General features: G+C 37.4%; 1 protein-coding gene across 1 annotated transcript in view; it reads right to left on the minus strand.

Moving 5' to 3' along the window:
- Nucleotides 1-2,699: 2,699 nt before the first annotated feature.
- SULF1 (sulfatase 1) overlaps nucleotides 2,700-16,542 on the minus strand; it is a 63,293-nt gene continuing 49,450 nt past the window's right edge. The window contains exons 12-20 of the mRNA XM_010088193.1: nucleotides 14,486-14,732; nucleotides 12,609-12,705; nucleotides 12,429-12,523; nucleotides 11,950-12,015; nucleotides 11,305-11,477; nucleotides 9,754-9,896; nucleotides 9,526-9,649; nucleotides 8,597-8,630; nucleotides 2,700-3,558 (exon numbers count right to left, since the gene is read on the minus strand). Of these exons, the coding sequence (XP_010086495.1) occupies nucleotides 3,528-3,558; nucleotides 8,597-8,630; nucleotides 9,526-9,649; nucleotides 9,754-9,896; nucleotides 11,305-11,477; nucleotides 11,950-12,015; nucleotides 12,429-12,523; nucleotides 12,609-12,705; nucleotides 14,486-14,732 (1,010 nt within the window). The 3' untranslated portion in view covers nucleotides 2,700-3,527. The remainder of the gene's footprint in view (nucleotides 3,559-8,596; nucleotides 8,631-9,525; nucleotides 9,650-9,753; nucleotides 9,897-11,304; nucleotides 11,478-11,949; nucleotides 12,016-12,428; nucleotides 12,524-12,608; nucleotides 12,706-14,485; nucleotides 14,733-16,542) is intronic.

Here is a 16,542-nt window from a genome sequence, read left to right on the forward strand (position 1 = left end):
TTTCCCTCTACACTCCTGTAAGAGAGCTTTAAAAAAGGCTCCCACCTAAGCTATCTGATAGTTTGGAAGATATGGCACTGTTTTGGAAGAGGGAAGGTTGACCACTTTCAAGCTGGGTACAGTGCAATCTCTTCCGTTTCCTGAGTGAGTACTTCAGGATGTCATGTACGGACAAAGGGTTAGTGGGGTGAATGGGTGGAGCACACTGTGGCACCATTCCCTTCTCTATCTCTACCCAAGTGTTACATGAGAAGAAAGCATCTTGCTCGGTTCTTTCAAAGAAATGCACTTTCAAAGAATGGAGAGTGCATGGCTGGTCCTGGATAATTCCCTGCACAAAGATATGAGCGGTGGTTGTACGGGACCTTGCTTCAACTTGTTTTTGTCCTTAAAGTCCTCCCAAACTTACTGTCTCAGCCTACTCAGCACCCTGTTTTGAAATACATCCTTTGTTTGCCAGCACGCTTTCCAGGGGTAGACATCTCTCAGGGGTATATCTACTGTTGCAATGACTGATTTTTGAACACTTAGGTGAACCATTGGTCCCCTTTCCTGATTCCCACAAACATCACCTGTAACTTCATGTCTGCAGGAGCATCAGTTTCCAAGGACTGTGTAGAAGAAGAGTTCAAGAAGCATAGCTTCAGAGGCTGATTTTAGCCTTAGGAAGCTAATCTTATTCATAGGCCCCCAAAGAAACAGACTGCAAGTAAAAGAGAGTTTACCTTGAAAGCTAAATTCCTTTTTGTGAAGATTTGTGTGAGGAGGTACTTCTGACTAGAGGGTCGACCCTCATTAAGCCCTGTGTGTCTGGGTCTGCTGCGCTTTGCTGTCATAGGGAGAGCTCTGCAGGGAGAAGGGAAGGTGGCAAAGCAGGGGGCGGAACCGTGCAACATTGTTTTACTTCTGGGAACCACCAGTTGTGCAGCTCCTTGTATTGCCTTTAAGGAAAAAAAGATCAGATGAATTGAGAACTAAAAAAAAAAAAAAATCACAGCATATCTTAAATTAAAAAAATATATATTATTCACAATCTCCAGGAATAATTTATAACTAACAGAATGTAGTGTGTTATTTCGTTAACCATTGCTTTAAATGTGCATGGATTCTTAAAAATGAAACTCTTAATATATTTTAAAAATAAGTCTTATCATCTGGACTTCTCTGAAGCAGGTAAAGTAAAACACTTTTTATTTTAAGAAATATTGCTTCTAGACTTTCCCGAAGCCAGAATTGTTCTATAAAAGTATCACAGAAATATTATACAAGATTTAAAAACACAGTCTGTATCCTAGTAACTTAAAACCTATGTACAAATAGGACCATTCATGACCATAAATATGTTTTTCTATCAATCAGCCCATGACACACATATAAGATAAAGAGCTAGTAATTTAAACATATGTACAGAGTCCATCAAAAAGACTGCTTCATGAAATTATTAAAATCCTACTAAAAGAATTTCCTTTTTAAAAAGTTTCAACTTAAAATCCAATGCAATGAATGTAAGTTTAACCTGCAGTGCTTGCAATAGACAAAAGATGCTCACTACACTAAATAACGTGTAACAGATAGAAAACACACCTGTGAATTGGACACTATGGAATTACATCTGTTTGAGGTAATTCTCTTTTGATGTTGTTGTGCTAATTATTTAGAAATTTATTTAAAAAGTCAGGGAAGAGATTGAGTAATACAGATTTTCAAAGTAATTTTTGCATTATACTTTATAAAATTTAATGTTTGGTAAAGCTAAAGAAAAAATTTAGAATACAACAACAAAAATTTTCTAAACTACTGTTTTTTACCTGATGTGCCTTTTGATATCTAGAATAATGTAAATCTAATGTGATTGTATTATTCCCTTTAATGCCTGTTAAAAACAAAACAAAACAAAACAAAACAAAAAGAATTTCAGTCTCAAAATTCTAATAATGCTTTCAAGATCTTGTTCAGGATAATAAAAATCAGATGTGGTGACAAAAGTAATATGTATTGATGTAAACCTTTCTACCAGTATCAGCAAAAAAGTAAAAATCAAAAAACCTCATGGATTTTTAATACTGACAATATCAACATATAGGGAAAAAATCCAATTTAAACAAATACTCCTACAGTTAACAATCATTAGCCATACCTTTCTGAGAGTAAATTTAATTAAATCAAAATAACACAAACATGCAATATTTTTGCTAAATAATATTCAGGGAGCCTGCTTCCACAATCGATGCTGTTTACTTCTTTCCTGTCAATCTGTTTATTGGTTTTACAATTACATGAAACAATGAGCAAACTAAGAACATGTAAGGTATTAGATTCATAAATGGTATGGCATACAGAGTTTAAAAGTGCATTTTACTCAAAAGTCTGACATTAGGAATTTCCAGTGGTTAAAATAATTTATGGAAAAGACATTATGCAGACAGATGATTGGGTGGACTGAAACATTTATTCATGGTTGGATCATTTGGACATAGAGAAAGTAACTTGAACATCCTCTTCAAAGATAATTTTTAGTTTTCAGAGAATGTGCTGCTGCATTTGAAAGTTAACACTGTTTCTTTTCATCAAAAACTGGAAATCTGCTTCCAGTGGGGAGAATTATTGTGAAAATAGGTGTGTGTGAATAAAACAAATGCACAAATACTGAACTGGGCTCAATTAAGCTGCAAAACGTATCTACAATAAACATGGAATGAAAAAGGAGAACTTATTTAATGGTTTACAACTTGATCTAATCCAAGGAGAGTGGAGCTGAGGCACTGCCTTCTGCATTTTGGATTTGTGAAGTTTCCCTTGCAAGACTATGTTCCATTTTTTTTAAGAAAGTTCCTGTTTTCTGGGTACTGATAGATGAATTCCTAACGGATACGTTTACAGCCTGATGAACAAGGGGTTCATTGGACCTCACGGGAAGATATATTTGATCTTTAAATATATCTTCGACAGCATCACTGTCCTGATGAGTGTCTTTTTCAGAAATGCTGATGGGTTGTAGCATGAAACTATGCCGAGACTCCAACTCTATCAAACCGTTTCCACTGAAATCCATGTCAAAAAGGTCCGATTCTTTATCCTCTGTCCATTTTTCAGCTTGATGATTATTTCTCCAGTGTGCGTCATTCAAATGACTTTTCTCAGGAATATCATTGTTTAATTCAAGTTTCCTCTCCTGACTTAAATTCACTGTGCTCAAAGCGAGGGCTGCAAAGTCCGTTGGCACAATAAGCTGCAACTCTTCTGCAGGCAGGCCGCTCGATTCTTCAGCAGAAGTCATTTCCACCAAGGTAAAGGATGTGGATGATTCGTCCCCATCCCTGTTGCTTTGAGCAGTGTTAGCCTTGTCTGTTTTATTTTGCTGGTAGTAACTGTTCAGCAGTGCAAACATTCTATCTACATCCTTCAAGTAATTAGTCCAGTCAGCCAGACTAAGTCTATAGTTGTGTCTGTATTCATATATGCTTTCATTCACACTGTACAAGTCTTCCAGTCCTTGCCACTCGATGTTGCCAGTGAAACTGGGCAGGTTAGCCTTCCCATCCATCCCATAACTGTCCTCTGTTGAAAGAAAGAATAAAGCCTAATGGTGAATACCAGCTTAGAAGTGCAAGCAAAGCTTCCACATGTGTTTCTACTCCAATTTGCTTGAAAGCACTGCTATACATAATGTATGTAGCTCAAGATGCAAGATGCTCCACGTCTTCTGTCATCATATTAATGATTCTGGGCTCAGGTGTATCCACAGCTTCTGCTAAACACACAGCAAGAAGCTCCCTGTCTTCTGCTACATCCTTGGACTGAGTGAAAAAGAGCAAAATCTGGTCTAATGGGGCTTTGTGATGACTGTCAGAGATAAATCTTCCCTCTGATATTTCAAGGCAGAAAAAGTGCTTCAATACATGAATAATCCATTTGCCTTTCCTGAACACTCCACCAAAATATGGAATAAATGAACAATGCTTAAGTGTAAAAGATGGGACTAACTCTGAAAGTCATTAGTGACCTGAACTTTTAACAACACCCACAGGAATTTGGTGTCTGGGTAGCTTGAGACATATGGTCTACAAACCAACCAGACACATTTTATTTAATAACTGATAGCCAAAGGTAGTTTATTTACTTTGTAAACATTCAATTTAATTTACATGGACCAATTAGGAGAAATAAAAGCTGTAAAAACTTGGTGTGAATTAATTTATAGGACAGCACCACTCTGTAAAATAATGTTAAAATATACATAGTTTTTGTTTTTTAAAAAAGCTTTCAAAGAAAATCTCTAACAGCCTTATCAAATAATAAGTTTGAATAAAGGGCATACATATGAGTTGGTAAGTAGCAATGGAGCTGCATTTTATATTGATGACAGCCAGAAAAATTAAAGACATGAAGGAAACCCATTTCCAAAAGATTTTTAAAAGTCACTACAGTGAATAGAGTGACCCAGATTATCAAATGTAGCATGAAATTTTATATTGACAAGTAACACTGGATAGCACTATTTCATCTAATTCATTGCACAGACTGTGTTCAGTCCAAAGATTTTATCAACAAAGTGGACTATAAGGAAAAACTAATCAGGTAATGCAAAAGCCTGACAGGAAAAGTGGCAAATTTGTCCTTACAAATTATGTTGTAGGCAATATTTAGTAATTAGTTCACTGAGATGACTTACTGTCTTTAGAAATTGTACAGGCAGGCAGGCTAAGAGTAATTACCTTAGAAGTTCAAGTGGCTACAGTCCAACAGCATGAACATTGTTCAAGTAAAAGAGAAGACACAACTTCTGTCTGTCATAGCTTATATTCTTTGCTTCTTTACTTACTAGCTTGGGATTTCACAGTGGAAATAATTTCTCCACTATTTACCCCATCATATGGAAAGTCAGAAAAATACCATTATGGTCAGATAAAGACTTGAGATTTTCTTATGATGAGGGGTCTTATTCTGCACCAAAGGGAGACCTCTTTCCTTACTTGGAAACACCTGAATCTTTAATCTTAATTGATATTTCTTCACCTAATATGACAGCTGTAAATATTTTGCAATTTCAAATGTAAATACTTTTAAAAAAACAAGTTCTAGAAATGGTTTTTTTTGCAGACACTTGGCGAACTCCCTCTTACAGGAGGCAACACAAGCTTTTTGGATCTGATAGTACAGCTATGGCAGAGCATCTTCTTTCTTTTCCTGAAGCAAACAAGAGAAAAGAAATCATGGCATGGCCACATGAGAGCCATCTTCATAAGACAAATTATGGATAATTTGTTTCCTGAAAGAAAAAATAATTAAATACTGCAGAGGTTTCAAGAAAAAAAAAGTTCTACTATTCCAGCCTTTAGAGGAACAAAGGGCCCTAGAAAACATCATAGGAAGGGTTGAATTTTTGAGGAATTGAGTCACCAAACCCTCAAAGATATAAACCACACAATATTGAAATTTTGTTCTGTTATTATTTGTATTGATAGTTTCATGTTTTTTTTTTCTTTGCCAAATCAGATCCTGTATAGGAAAACAAACTGCTGTAGGAAAGTCAGTGACCAAAGTGGTTTGGTATGTGATGGCAGAAACTGAAACTGGAGTGCTGCCGCTTGGTCAGTAACAGGTTTGGTGTTGGGCCAGGGCAGTGGGGGGCAGAGCAGGGGCCAGAAAGGTGCCTTTAGGCCCAGAGGAGCCTCTGCTGCCTGTCCCAGGCAGTGGGACAGGGGGTTGAGCCAGGCAAGCCTGAGTGTCAGGGTGGGTGGTGGTAAGGTCTGGGGACCAGTGAGGAGGAGCAGGTTTTCTCATCAGCCTCAGCAGTAGGGCAATGGGGCTGTGCTGCAGAGAAGTAAGATTCGCGAAGACTTTGGTGTATTCCAGCAAAACAGCTCAAGGAATGTCAGAGCTACATGGTCCTTTGTGCTGAATCTGTAACTTGCCCTCTAAATGTGGCACTGTTTCTGCAGCTTCAGAGGAGTTTCACAGCTGGGAAGGTGCTGCGAGTTGTTCTGTGATCTTCATGTCAAGCGAAAGAAAATGTTTAAACACTTGGGGCAGAGGCAACTTGCATTCATACATGTTAAACAAATAGCAAAGCAAAATCTTAAGGTCCTAGAGCTGGTTGTATGTTGGTTGACTGAGCAAGTCACCTCACAGCTTAATTCCACAACTTAGGAGTAAGCATGAAAAGTTTCCCACTGAAATCAAAGTATACAGGGGGAAGGAGTAAGGAGAGAAAAGGATTTCTGCTGTAAGAAATCTCATTACAAATAGGTATGAAATGGGAAAGTGCAGATGAGTTGCATTTGAGTAACAGCATGGCAGTGGTTTCCTCGATCAGTATTTTGGAATCTCTCAGCTATGTCACAAACCCAACAGAGAGAAAAATTGTTGCTAACTGTTTACAGTAAAACATCATCTTGTTTTTTCAAATCAAGCATTAGCTAAGCTTCCTTCTCCAATTATCGTAATTCAGAGTCCCATGATGCCATCTGTGGCTGCATTGTCCCAAAACTAATAAGGGATCTGGATATATTTCCACTGACACTACAGATAAGCAGGTACAATCATCTCCTTAGTGGCTTTGAAGACCCTCAGACATGCAGAAGAGATAGGAGAGTGCAATTCCCACATTCAGTTATCAGCCATGGCTGCAGAGTCATGTTCCATTTGTCAAAGAACCCACAGGTTCTTCCCTGTGGACGCTCTCTCCCTATGTGTTAAGCACACAGCACTATACTGGCTGTTTCCATACAGGGCTGTTGTCCCAATACTTGTAACACCTGCAGCGCTGTACTAACTCAGGATGCTTTCAGCTGGAAACAGGTCTGAGTGGAGAACCTACACTGTCTGAAGGAAGCCTAAGGTGTAGTTCAGATGACTCAGTGGCATGGGGCTTTTCCTTTCTTATTCCATTGGTTCCTCTGCAGGCATCAAGAAAAGGATCCTCTAAGGGATCCTTTTAACAATTCCTGAGAAACGTTTTCTATTAATTTTATAGATGTTTTTTGTTAGTTTTAGAAAAAACCCAGCAATTTCCACCAGGATGGGGCATGAACTAAAATGTTGAACTTGATCAGCTGCATATACTGAGAAACTGGGTGGCTGAAATGTAATGGCACAGAGCATATCACTTGTGTTATACTATACATGCTATTTATCCTGGTAGCAGAATGGTTACTGACTTGGTGGTACCAGAAGTTAAAATGTCTTCATTGCTAAACAAGGTACTAAAGATTAATCCTGTGTGCTCTACTATTTCATGCATTCCTACAATTCAAAAATACCATTTCTGTTAGATCTGTAGTTGAACCGAATGCTTACAAGGATGTCTTGTAATGAAATACTTAAAAGCATAATTATGGGGATTAATTTCTATCATTGTAGTAACCCGTTCCCACCAGATTGTAGCGAGCAATGCAAACAACTGGGATATAACCAAATGAAAGCTTATAGTTTTCCTAGGTACCAAAACTACTCAAGTGAGAAAATACAAAATTGTCTGCAAGGAAAAATTAGCTGCTTAAATTGGAGATCTATAAAATATTGAACTACATTGTCATAATTGTTCCCTGCCTGCTGGGAGCTAAGGACAGGTTCTTTCCAGAAGACCCTGTGAAAAAGAAGTTTTATGTAGACTTGTATACTCCTTGGATCCAGTTTACATCTCAGGCAAATTATGTATGTAAGAAGCTACTCCACCAAAGTGAGATGAAAATGTATAAAAGTGATATACCATGAGAAGACATCAAGTCTAAATATGACACTTGAGAGACTTCTTCTAATCTGTTTTTTCCCCTGAGTTCAAGCATTGCTCACTGAACAGCAAGTACAGTACTGTTAAGACCTGAGTTTTGCTTTATGTTTGCCAGGTTCCTCCGCCAGGAGGAAGTGGGCTCTGCATGACAAGCATGTAGGCATGACAAGTACACTTGCAGATAAATATACTTGCAAACAGTAGTCTTCCATGTATTCCTCAAGTTCAAACATTAGATATAAAACCCCTCACTTGGTGCCCTTCCTCAGTTCAATATTACAAGCTTTTTAAGAAGTTTAATTTCATGCCTCATCTTTCTGCCACACTTAACTGTCTCCTGCTGGCATCTGAGCACATGCTGCTCACATTGAGCACTGCTTTTGATAAAAGTAGCACCCACCAACATTTCCTAAAGCCAGTGAGAAGGTTTGAGTAGGCTCTTTGGATACACATACCTCAGAAAGCTTTTTAAGCACATTTGGGTTATATTTAAAAAGCAGCTGTACAGACTTCCTAAATAAAACCAGAGAAACAACCCAACCATCCAAAATCAACCCAATGACAGGAAAACAACCCAAAAGAGGTGGTGCTTTTTGTGTCATTTTCCCTTTGTAAACATCTAAGAAATACAGGCATGAAATATGAGCTGTATGAAATCTTGCTATGACAATGAGCTACATTAAATGCAGAATGGTAGATCTAAAAAACAATGACCAAGTTCAGTGTAGAGTAGTTAGAAAATGCATGCATCAAAAGCTATGCTGTGTGCGCAACATGGCAGGATACAGACATTAGTTGAAATGGACTGGAGTCATGCAATTATTTGGAAAGAAGCTGCTGAGGAGAATAAAAAAGTGTGGATACCTGTGTGGATCATAGCTTCCTCCATCTTTATTTCCTGATATAGGAAAATACAAGAGTAACTTTTGTTAGTGTTTAGAACTTGTAAAACCATTCACAATGTAGTTTTCCATGCACAGCATCTAATTCCTAAAAAGAAATGTACTGTGTTAAATGAAGACAGAGCTGCAGTCCAACAAAGATTTCCTGGAAGTTTTATATAAAAGAACTGAAAAACCACTGTTTTTCAAAAATAATAAAACCCCCAAACAATTAGATATTGTAAAAAAGAGAAATATTTATAGGTGAAGAAAGAGATACAAAGATGCAACAACACAAAATATGTAGAAGAGAATATTCCTGTAAAAAAAATCACAATATTCAATTAACCAAATTTACAAGCAATGAATTCCAGACTTATGAAGTATAGGTAACAGCTATTTTTGTACTTTTGTAGCGAAGTACTGCTTTCCTCAGAAACGGAGGGGACTACTGCTGATTAGAAGTTTGCAATGTTAAGTCTTGTGGTGCAGAGCCTGAGGCTGTTCATATAGGTAGACAGCAATTGGAATAAACACAGGATTGAATACCTCATCTGCTACTGGGAGGCAAAAACTAACCAAATAAATCCTGCAACAGAGAAAAGTCCTATGACTATGAAGACCTGCATATGCTTGTTACTGATTAGCTCAAATAACATTGAGTTACCACCTTTCTGCAGCATTTCTGTCAAATCTTGTTGTTTGCCATGAATATCTGTCTAAAATAAACTGTGCAGATTTGCAAGGAAGCTTCCTGGTCATGCGGTTGTATAGGAAGGTGTATGTGGATCATTCCAAACTATTCAGAGCAACACTTAGGAGAGCAATGCTTCATTGATACAATTAGTATTTAAGCAGATAAAAATAAATTCAAAGAATTGAAATAAACACTCTCTTCTATTTTTCTTGTACCTGTTTCAAGTCCCTTTGGCCTCGGATTGCACTGCTTGTAACCTTGACAACTTCGCAGTTCCATTAGCTGTACGTGTAATTGATTCAAAATGCCTCTTTCCACTGTGTGTACTGTATTTGTCAGCTGAGAAAAAGAGGAACAGAGGGAAAAAATACTTGTTAACAAAAGTAAAAAAAAACCTAGAGGAGTCTTGTGAACAACATTTTGTAACAGGGAAAGGAGTTTACCTGATAGGGATCAGTGTTCATATCGAAATATTCCAAGAAGCCAGTTGCAAATTCACAAAAGAGAAAATTGTGGGTGTCATTAACTGTTCGCAAACACCAGTAAGTGTTGTTATTTGAGCTCGTGCAAGCACAGAAAGAGCCCACTGTAATTAAAGAAACAAGTTATTAGTTTTAAGAGAAAAATAATATGCTTGTTTCTTCTGCTAGTGAAACTTTACTATAGATTTTCATGTACTTAAATTACAGATCAAATAAAAAAATATTAAATTTGAATAATGTTAGATTCTCATCTAAAACTGAATAAATGTTGCTAATGGAATTTTCACAAACATGCAGTTGAAGAAAGCAGAAGATAGTGAATCCTATAGTTAATGAGACACTTTCTATTTATGGGGACTGAGCAGAATTCTGACTTTACAAAACAACAGCACAAATCCTGATCCTTAAGATTTGTACAAAACAAGATACATTGGAGTTGCTTACTATACATAAGAGTACCATTTCCCCCAACAGTAAGTGACCTTAACCAAGTAGAACCTCTGAGATACAAGAGAAAATTACAGAAGTGTAAGCACTCAGATTGCCAGTGAGATGGAAATGTCACAGCAGTCAAAAGAGCATGAGGCAGTGTACAGGAATGAGGCAAGTGAGAGAGATGAGGCAATGAAAGTGAGAGAGTTAGGGTTTGCAAGCAGGGAGCTTGCCTGGCACTTGAATGCAGGAAAAATGAAAGAAGCAAGGTGGGAAGGAAGACCAGTGGATAATCCTATGCTTAATTTTAAGCAGATCTCCCTTAGTGGCTTGAGTTTTCCTAGGGTAACCACTTAACTATTATTTTGAACTGCAATCCCTCATTTTGTTTATTTGGTACACAAATAGGAGGGAAATTGAATTGTTCAGTCAGGCCTTTGTAGGACAATCCCAAGCAGTGTAACTGGATTACATCTTGTTTTCACTTTTCAGAGAATCATAGAATTATAGAATGGTTGCAGTTGGAAGGGACCTTGAAGATCATCGAGTTCCAACCCCCCTGCCATGGGCAGGGACACTTCCCAATAGACCAGGTTCCTCAAAGCCTCATCCAGCCTGGCCTTGAACACCTCCAGGGATGGGGCATCCACGGCTTCCCTGGGCAACCTGTTCCAGCGCCTCACCACACTCACAGTAAAAAACTTCCTCTTAATATCCAATCTAAATCTACCCTCTTTCCGTGAAACATAATTCCTGTGAAATATTTGGTCATCTTGATCTTCAAGAGATGACACAAATCTCACTGTCTGGTTACAGAAGTCTGTGTTTTAGAGACCAACTCTCCTTTTTGTTTCTGCAGTGTTTAGCATCAAGCCTCCTGTAATAATTTCATATAAATAAGTAGTGCAAGAATTACAAGCACAGTGAAGTGCCATTCTTCCTTCATACTTCAGAATACCAGCAGCAGCAGCATTACTAAATCCCAGTTCTTCAAAATAATGCTCTAATTGCATTAAGTGGAAACTCTGTAACACAGCAGAATAACCTAGATCATATCAGCACGTGGACATAAAGACTTACAGTTCCAGAACGGTGCTGTTTGCCAGTGGTTGTTGTCGTGGGTAAAACACGTCAGTCCAGGAAGACTACACTCATCTCCTTTCTTCTGGCGCTTTTTCCCCTTCCTTTCCTTCTTCCTCCTCCGGTTCTCTTTGAACAGCTGCAGTTTGCCATCCACTTCCTGTGCTGCTTCTCTGTTCAGAAAGAAAGTTGGGCACAGCTAACAAAGAATAGTCTCAATTTGGTTAACAGCACTAGCAGTTTTTACATCTTTCTAGCTTTTTTAAAGATGAGAGGATGAGATTGTGCCCTTCTTCTAGCTCAGCTTCCACTCAGCTGTTATGACAAGGTGTTCTGGTCAGTAAGCATGAGAAAGGATGCACTATTGTGGTTAGGTTTAAATGGATCTTTTTAACCATCATGGTCAGTCAGCTTCTGAAATGATTATTTTTCTATCAATATGTTTTATAAATATTATCCATAAACCTTCACAAGTCTGTCCAAAACTACTGAAGGCTTCTTGTGAGAGCTTGCTATACGTGATCATTTCTTTCCCTCACCTCCTCCCTTCCCCTCTTCACAAAAAAACCCCTGAAGCCCCAAAACTGTATTCCTCCAGTCACTAAAAAGCCAGCTGAGAGAGTGAGAGGATAGTAACAATCTTACTTGAAGGGATGAAGATGGGTCTTGAGTTTCTCTTGGGCTTTTACCCCTTTCTCTTTGTTGTAATAGCTACGGGGAAAATTATTAGGAGTTATCAAGTCATGAAACCTTTTTCAGCACAAAAACAAACCAGAAACATACCAATTTTGACATTTTCTTAAGGAACTACATGGAATAACTTAAGATTTTAACTTCATTTAAAGAAGTTATATCTGTGCGAGTGGTCCTATGCTAGATCACAGCAAAACCACAGCTGGGTTCAAATATGTTAGTAGAATACAAACATATTTAATCTTAAAATTTTAACATTTATCTTCTTTTGATTCATAGTAGCTTCTACTCTTGAAAGGGATCTAACTAAAATGAGTGGTTATAAATATCAGTAAAGCTTATGTTCTTTCTTTTCCATGTCAAAAAACTTGGAAAACATGTAAGCCTTAGCAATCAGTGTAGCTTTCAGTGTTGAATGCCGTCTCTCTTACCTCTGTTTACTGCAATCACATTCATCTGGTTTTCTTCTTTTCAGATGTCCCCTAACTTCCCTCAAATTCTTAATTTTGTCTTGGAGAGCTTCAATCTGTAGAGAGTATTTCTGAGTCAGAATTATTATTTGAAAAGTTAGGAGTGCAAAGACTTCACTCAGATTTTAAAATACCTCTTACCTCCTTATCAATGTAAGCCTTGTGGTCCTTCCAGGCTCTGGCAGATTGGTACAGCTCCCTCTCACAGTGAATAGTGTCATTTGGAAGAATAAAACATCTGTAGACATGAGTTTAAAAAATAGGAAAAAGAAGGTCAGTGGTTTCCCAACTGCCAACCTATTTCTTCTCTTTCTTCTAACATTCCTAATCAATTCTTTGTTATACTCTGTTAAGAAATAAAATCTACAAGGTCTTCTCATGTTGACTTCATAATATCAATAATTACTTCAATCTGTTTTCTTTGTAAAATAAAAAAAAATCCTCATTCATGACAGATGCTCTGGGCCCACTAAGTAAAAACGCAATGGCAATGCCATCTTGGAGATTCTTAATCCAATCAGAAATGAAATTGAAACAGAAATAAAAATCTGTTCAGAATTTAAAGCCTCTTGTTAACCAAATGCACCATTTCTTATTTAACCACCAGCTGCTGAGAAATATATTCTTCTTGCCACATGAATGTGACACATCTTCTAAATATACAAAACAGTGAAGAACAGAATAGACAGCCAATGGGCTAGAGATCACTATAATCAATAAAGATCAAGAAGAACCAAAGTTAGAGAAAAGAGTTCAAAGAAGTGGTTAAAAAAAACGCTAACAGAACACTCAAAAACTGCTGAAATTACAAAAGATTCATATTAGAGCTTGAAAAGACAGCTGTACCAAGACTGGAAAAGCATGGAAGGCCAAGGAAGCAGACTAAGATAGAAAATCCAGCAGATTACAGGCTGGGCTTTCAAAGTTTTCAGGTTGACAAATGGAAATTCCTCAGTTAAGAAAATATTCCAGTTTTATAGACACAACCTTTCTTGGGTTCTGCTTCATCAAAATCCTTCTTTCAATTTTTGAGACTAGTAGTAGAAAGGAAGATTTAGATGCTTATTTCTTCCCAGGTTCTCATATTATGTTTTTTCCTCACTCAAAGAATTCAGAAAGCAATACTGTATTCAGTAAAACTCAAAACACTTCATGGAGAAATGATAATTTTTTCCAGAAAAGCATTTAAGACTTTATTAATGCAATCGCTGGAAAGTATCAATGTAAGAAGATGATAATTTTTCACTTATTCAAAATTGATGTTTATGTTTTCCTTGATGTTTTTGGGGAAAAAATAAGGAAGAAAATAGAGAAATGTATTTATATTGTAAACACAATAAAAATGTTAAAATAGAAAATTTTTGGTTGCCTACATCTGCCTGGCTTTTCAGATCAATCATATTAGCTTTTTTAAACAAACAAATAAAAACCTGACATTTTTGCTTTTTCATTGAGATTTAGGTTAGGGGTAAAAATTGAAATCCAGGCATCTTCCAGGATGGGAAAATGATTGTGGATCGCTTCAGGGATAAATGGGTCCAATGTATCTTAGCTACTGTTAGTGGCTGCAAATGACCAAGCATTAAGAAAGATGATGTAAGTGATCTAATCTGTCCTTATTTAGAGTGTGATTTCAGCTGTCTCAAATTTAGGCCTCTACGCTAAGCTGGTAGACTAGAATTTATAAAGAACAGCGGGAGTGTCAGCTTCACAGGGTGATTAATCCATCATAAGGTGGATGCTTCAATATGGAGGATGAATCTCCCTCTGGAGATGCCTACTCTTCCTCGGAAATAAAACCTAAAATACTTGTCTCCCTTTCAAATACACATACTGAAGTTAAATTATTCCATCTACTAAGAAGTACAACTCAGGTTTAACTAAAACCTACAATGAAAGTTCTAAATTTTTAAATATTGTGACCATAAAATCATAAAAAATGGTGAGAGAGAGAATACAATTAGAAAACAAATATTTCATTTTAAGAAAAAAAAAAACCACAGAAAAAGCAATTGTACTTGTGTGTCACTCTGACAGAGTTGGGTTGACCTGTGGCATCAGTGCCATCAGCGATCATTGTGTCAGCAGGAGCACCATCGGTTTCCTCTGCTTGTCCCTCATTTTCAGCATTGTGACGCTTGGTGATACTTTTGGTCTTTAACACCTGCAGTTCTTCCTCTTCCAGATTTATGTCATATATTTCACCTTCAAATTCCACGGACAAGGACCGGGTTTGGCGAGTGTGAACAAATCGGGGTTTGTATTCTGAAGAAGAAAGAAACATTCCCAGTTGCATATACATATCTACATGAGACGTGCCATGAACACACAGCATATTCCAAAGAGCAAGAATGCTGTTCAGTAAAAACACCTTTTTTTTTTTTCTCTGTGGCTTTACAGAAACTTATTTAGTGCTTTTTTGATACATTGAGGCCCACACTTTCATCTGTAGCATGAAATTTTGATTGCTTCAAGATTTGCATTTCACGCTAGTCTAACCTTATGCCACAGTAAGCATCTATATCCACAAGTAAAATCCATATCTTAGAAATCAGATATCTAGAAAGATACTCAAAAAAACAGAGACCACAGGATTAGAAACCACTTTAGAAGATTAAACCATTCAGTACTGTGAAAGAAGGTCACCACCTGTAAATTAGCGTGTGACATAAGTTTGACTTCAGAATAAAAATTACTTCGTAAAAGGGTAAGAGTCTTTCCTTTTTAAAGGCAGGCATTAAAAGGGCACGAATCCACCATACATCAGTATATCTATATACGTACAAATACTTCAACACACACATCATCCATATCTATGTGTGCAAGTCATAAACTGCCAAAAAACTTGCTGCGTTGTAGAGCTACAGTGAGATTTACTGTGTCACTTCTACCTGTTGAAAGCTCTGAGCTTAGTAGGGTCACAGCTCTTTTAGTTACTGTCTTGGAGTTTTGCAAGTACAGATGTGTATATGAGTCAGATTAACTGAGACAATTAATTCTTTGAGGGTTTTTTATGTTATGTACAAAAATAGCTGTGTTTGGGCTCAATCTGGAAGATCTTATGCTTTTTACTTCTTTTGCTAAATGCACCTGTCCCAAATCAAGCTGATAAAACCCACAGTAAATACCACACTAAAGCATATTCTATCTACAAAACCACACACACAGAGCCCTAGAAATACGCATTTCAGCTTGTAAAAATCAGTTGTAGGACATTTCCATTTGTCACATCTATGCTGAGCACACCTTTGTCACTTAACACTTAGTAATAATTCATGCAACAGAATAAAATGGGAGATCTAAGAAAGTACTGCCTTTTGCAGGTAGCGTCAGTTCTTCTGCAATTTTTATGTTAGTGTCATTGAGAGGCTCACACTGAACCTTTCCCACAAGAATCTTTTAGAAGTGCAGATAGTGAGCCTCATTCAACTCTTCATTCAAATCACCCTGTCCTCCTAAAGTATTTCAGTAGTTACCTGCTGTCGGGTGAAAAAAGGCTTCCCAGTCAAGTCAATGAAGACACCCTAGTTTCAAAGCATCTTTCTGATTTATAACCATATTACTCTTTAATAGAATAATGCAGAAAGATTCATAGGGTCAGATGGGACAATTTCTGGCATTGTAACAGTCTCTGATGATACTTATTAATCAAGTCACTGAAAGAGCCTGGAACATAAAAGCATCTTATCCAAGTGTCATCTAAAAATTGAGTCCTGAACTAGTCATTCCCCTAGCAATGTCTCGTCATCATGAGCCTTTCTCCGTGCTACTCAGATGATTGCTAAGGTGGATTTGAAGGAGGAGGAAGGAAGGAATAAGAATGTGGTAAAGAAGGAAAGCATAACAAATGGACTTTTTCTAGTGTCCCCTTCAGATGTTTTCCATACTTCCCCTCTTTCTCTCCCCGTCACTCCCCCTGACCCCCAGTTGAAATCCCCATTCAGCACTTGCTGTTATGCTGGCAACACCTTCTCTTTCCAAGGCAAACAACAGGTATCTGCCCTTGAAAATATTACTTAGGGGAACATTCCCCAGTTTGAGAATCACGCTGGCAGTCAGTGACAAGTATACTTTT

This window comes from Pterocles gutturalis, unplaced genomic scaffold, assembly GCF_000699245.1.
Source record: "Pterocles gutturalis isolate BGI_N339 unplaced genomic scaffold, ASM69924v1 scaffold4382, whole genome shotgun sequence".
Lineage (NCBI taxonomy): Eukaryota > Metazoa > Chordata > Aves > Pterocliformes > Pteroclidae > Pterocles > Pterocles gutturalis.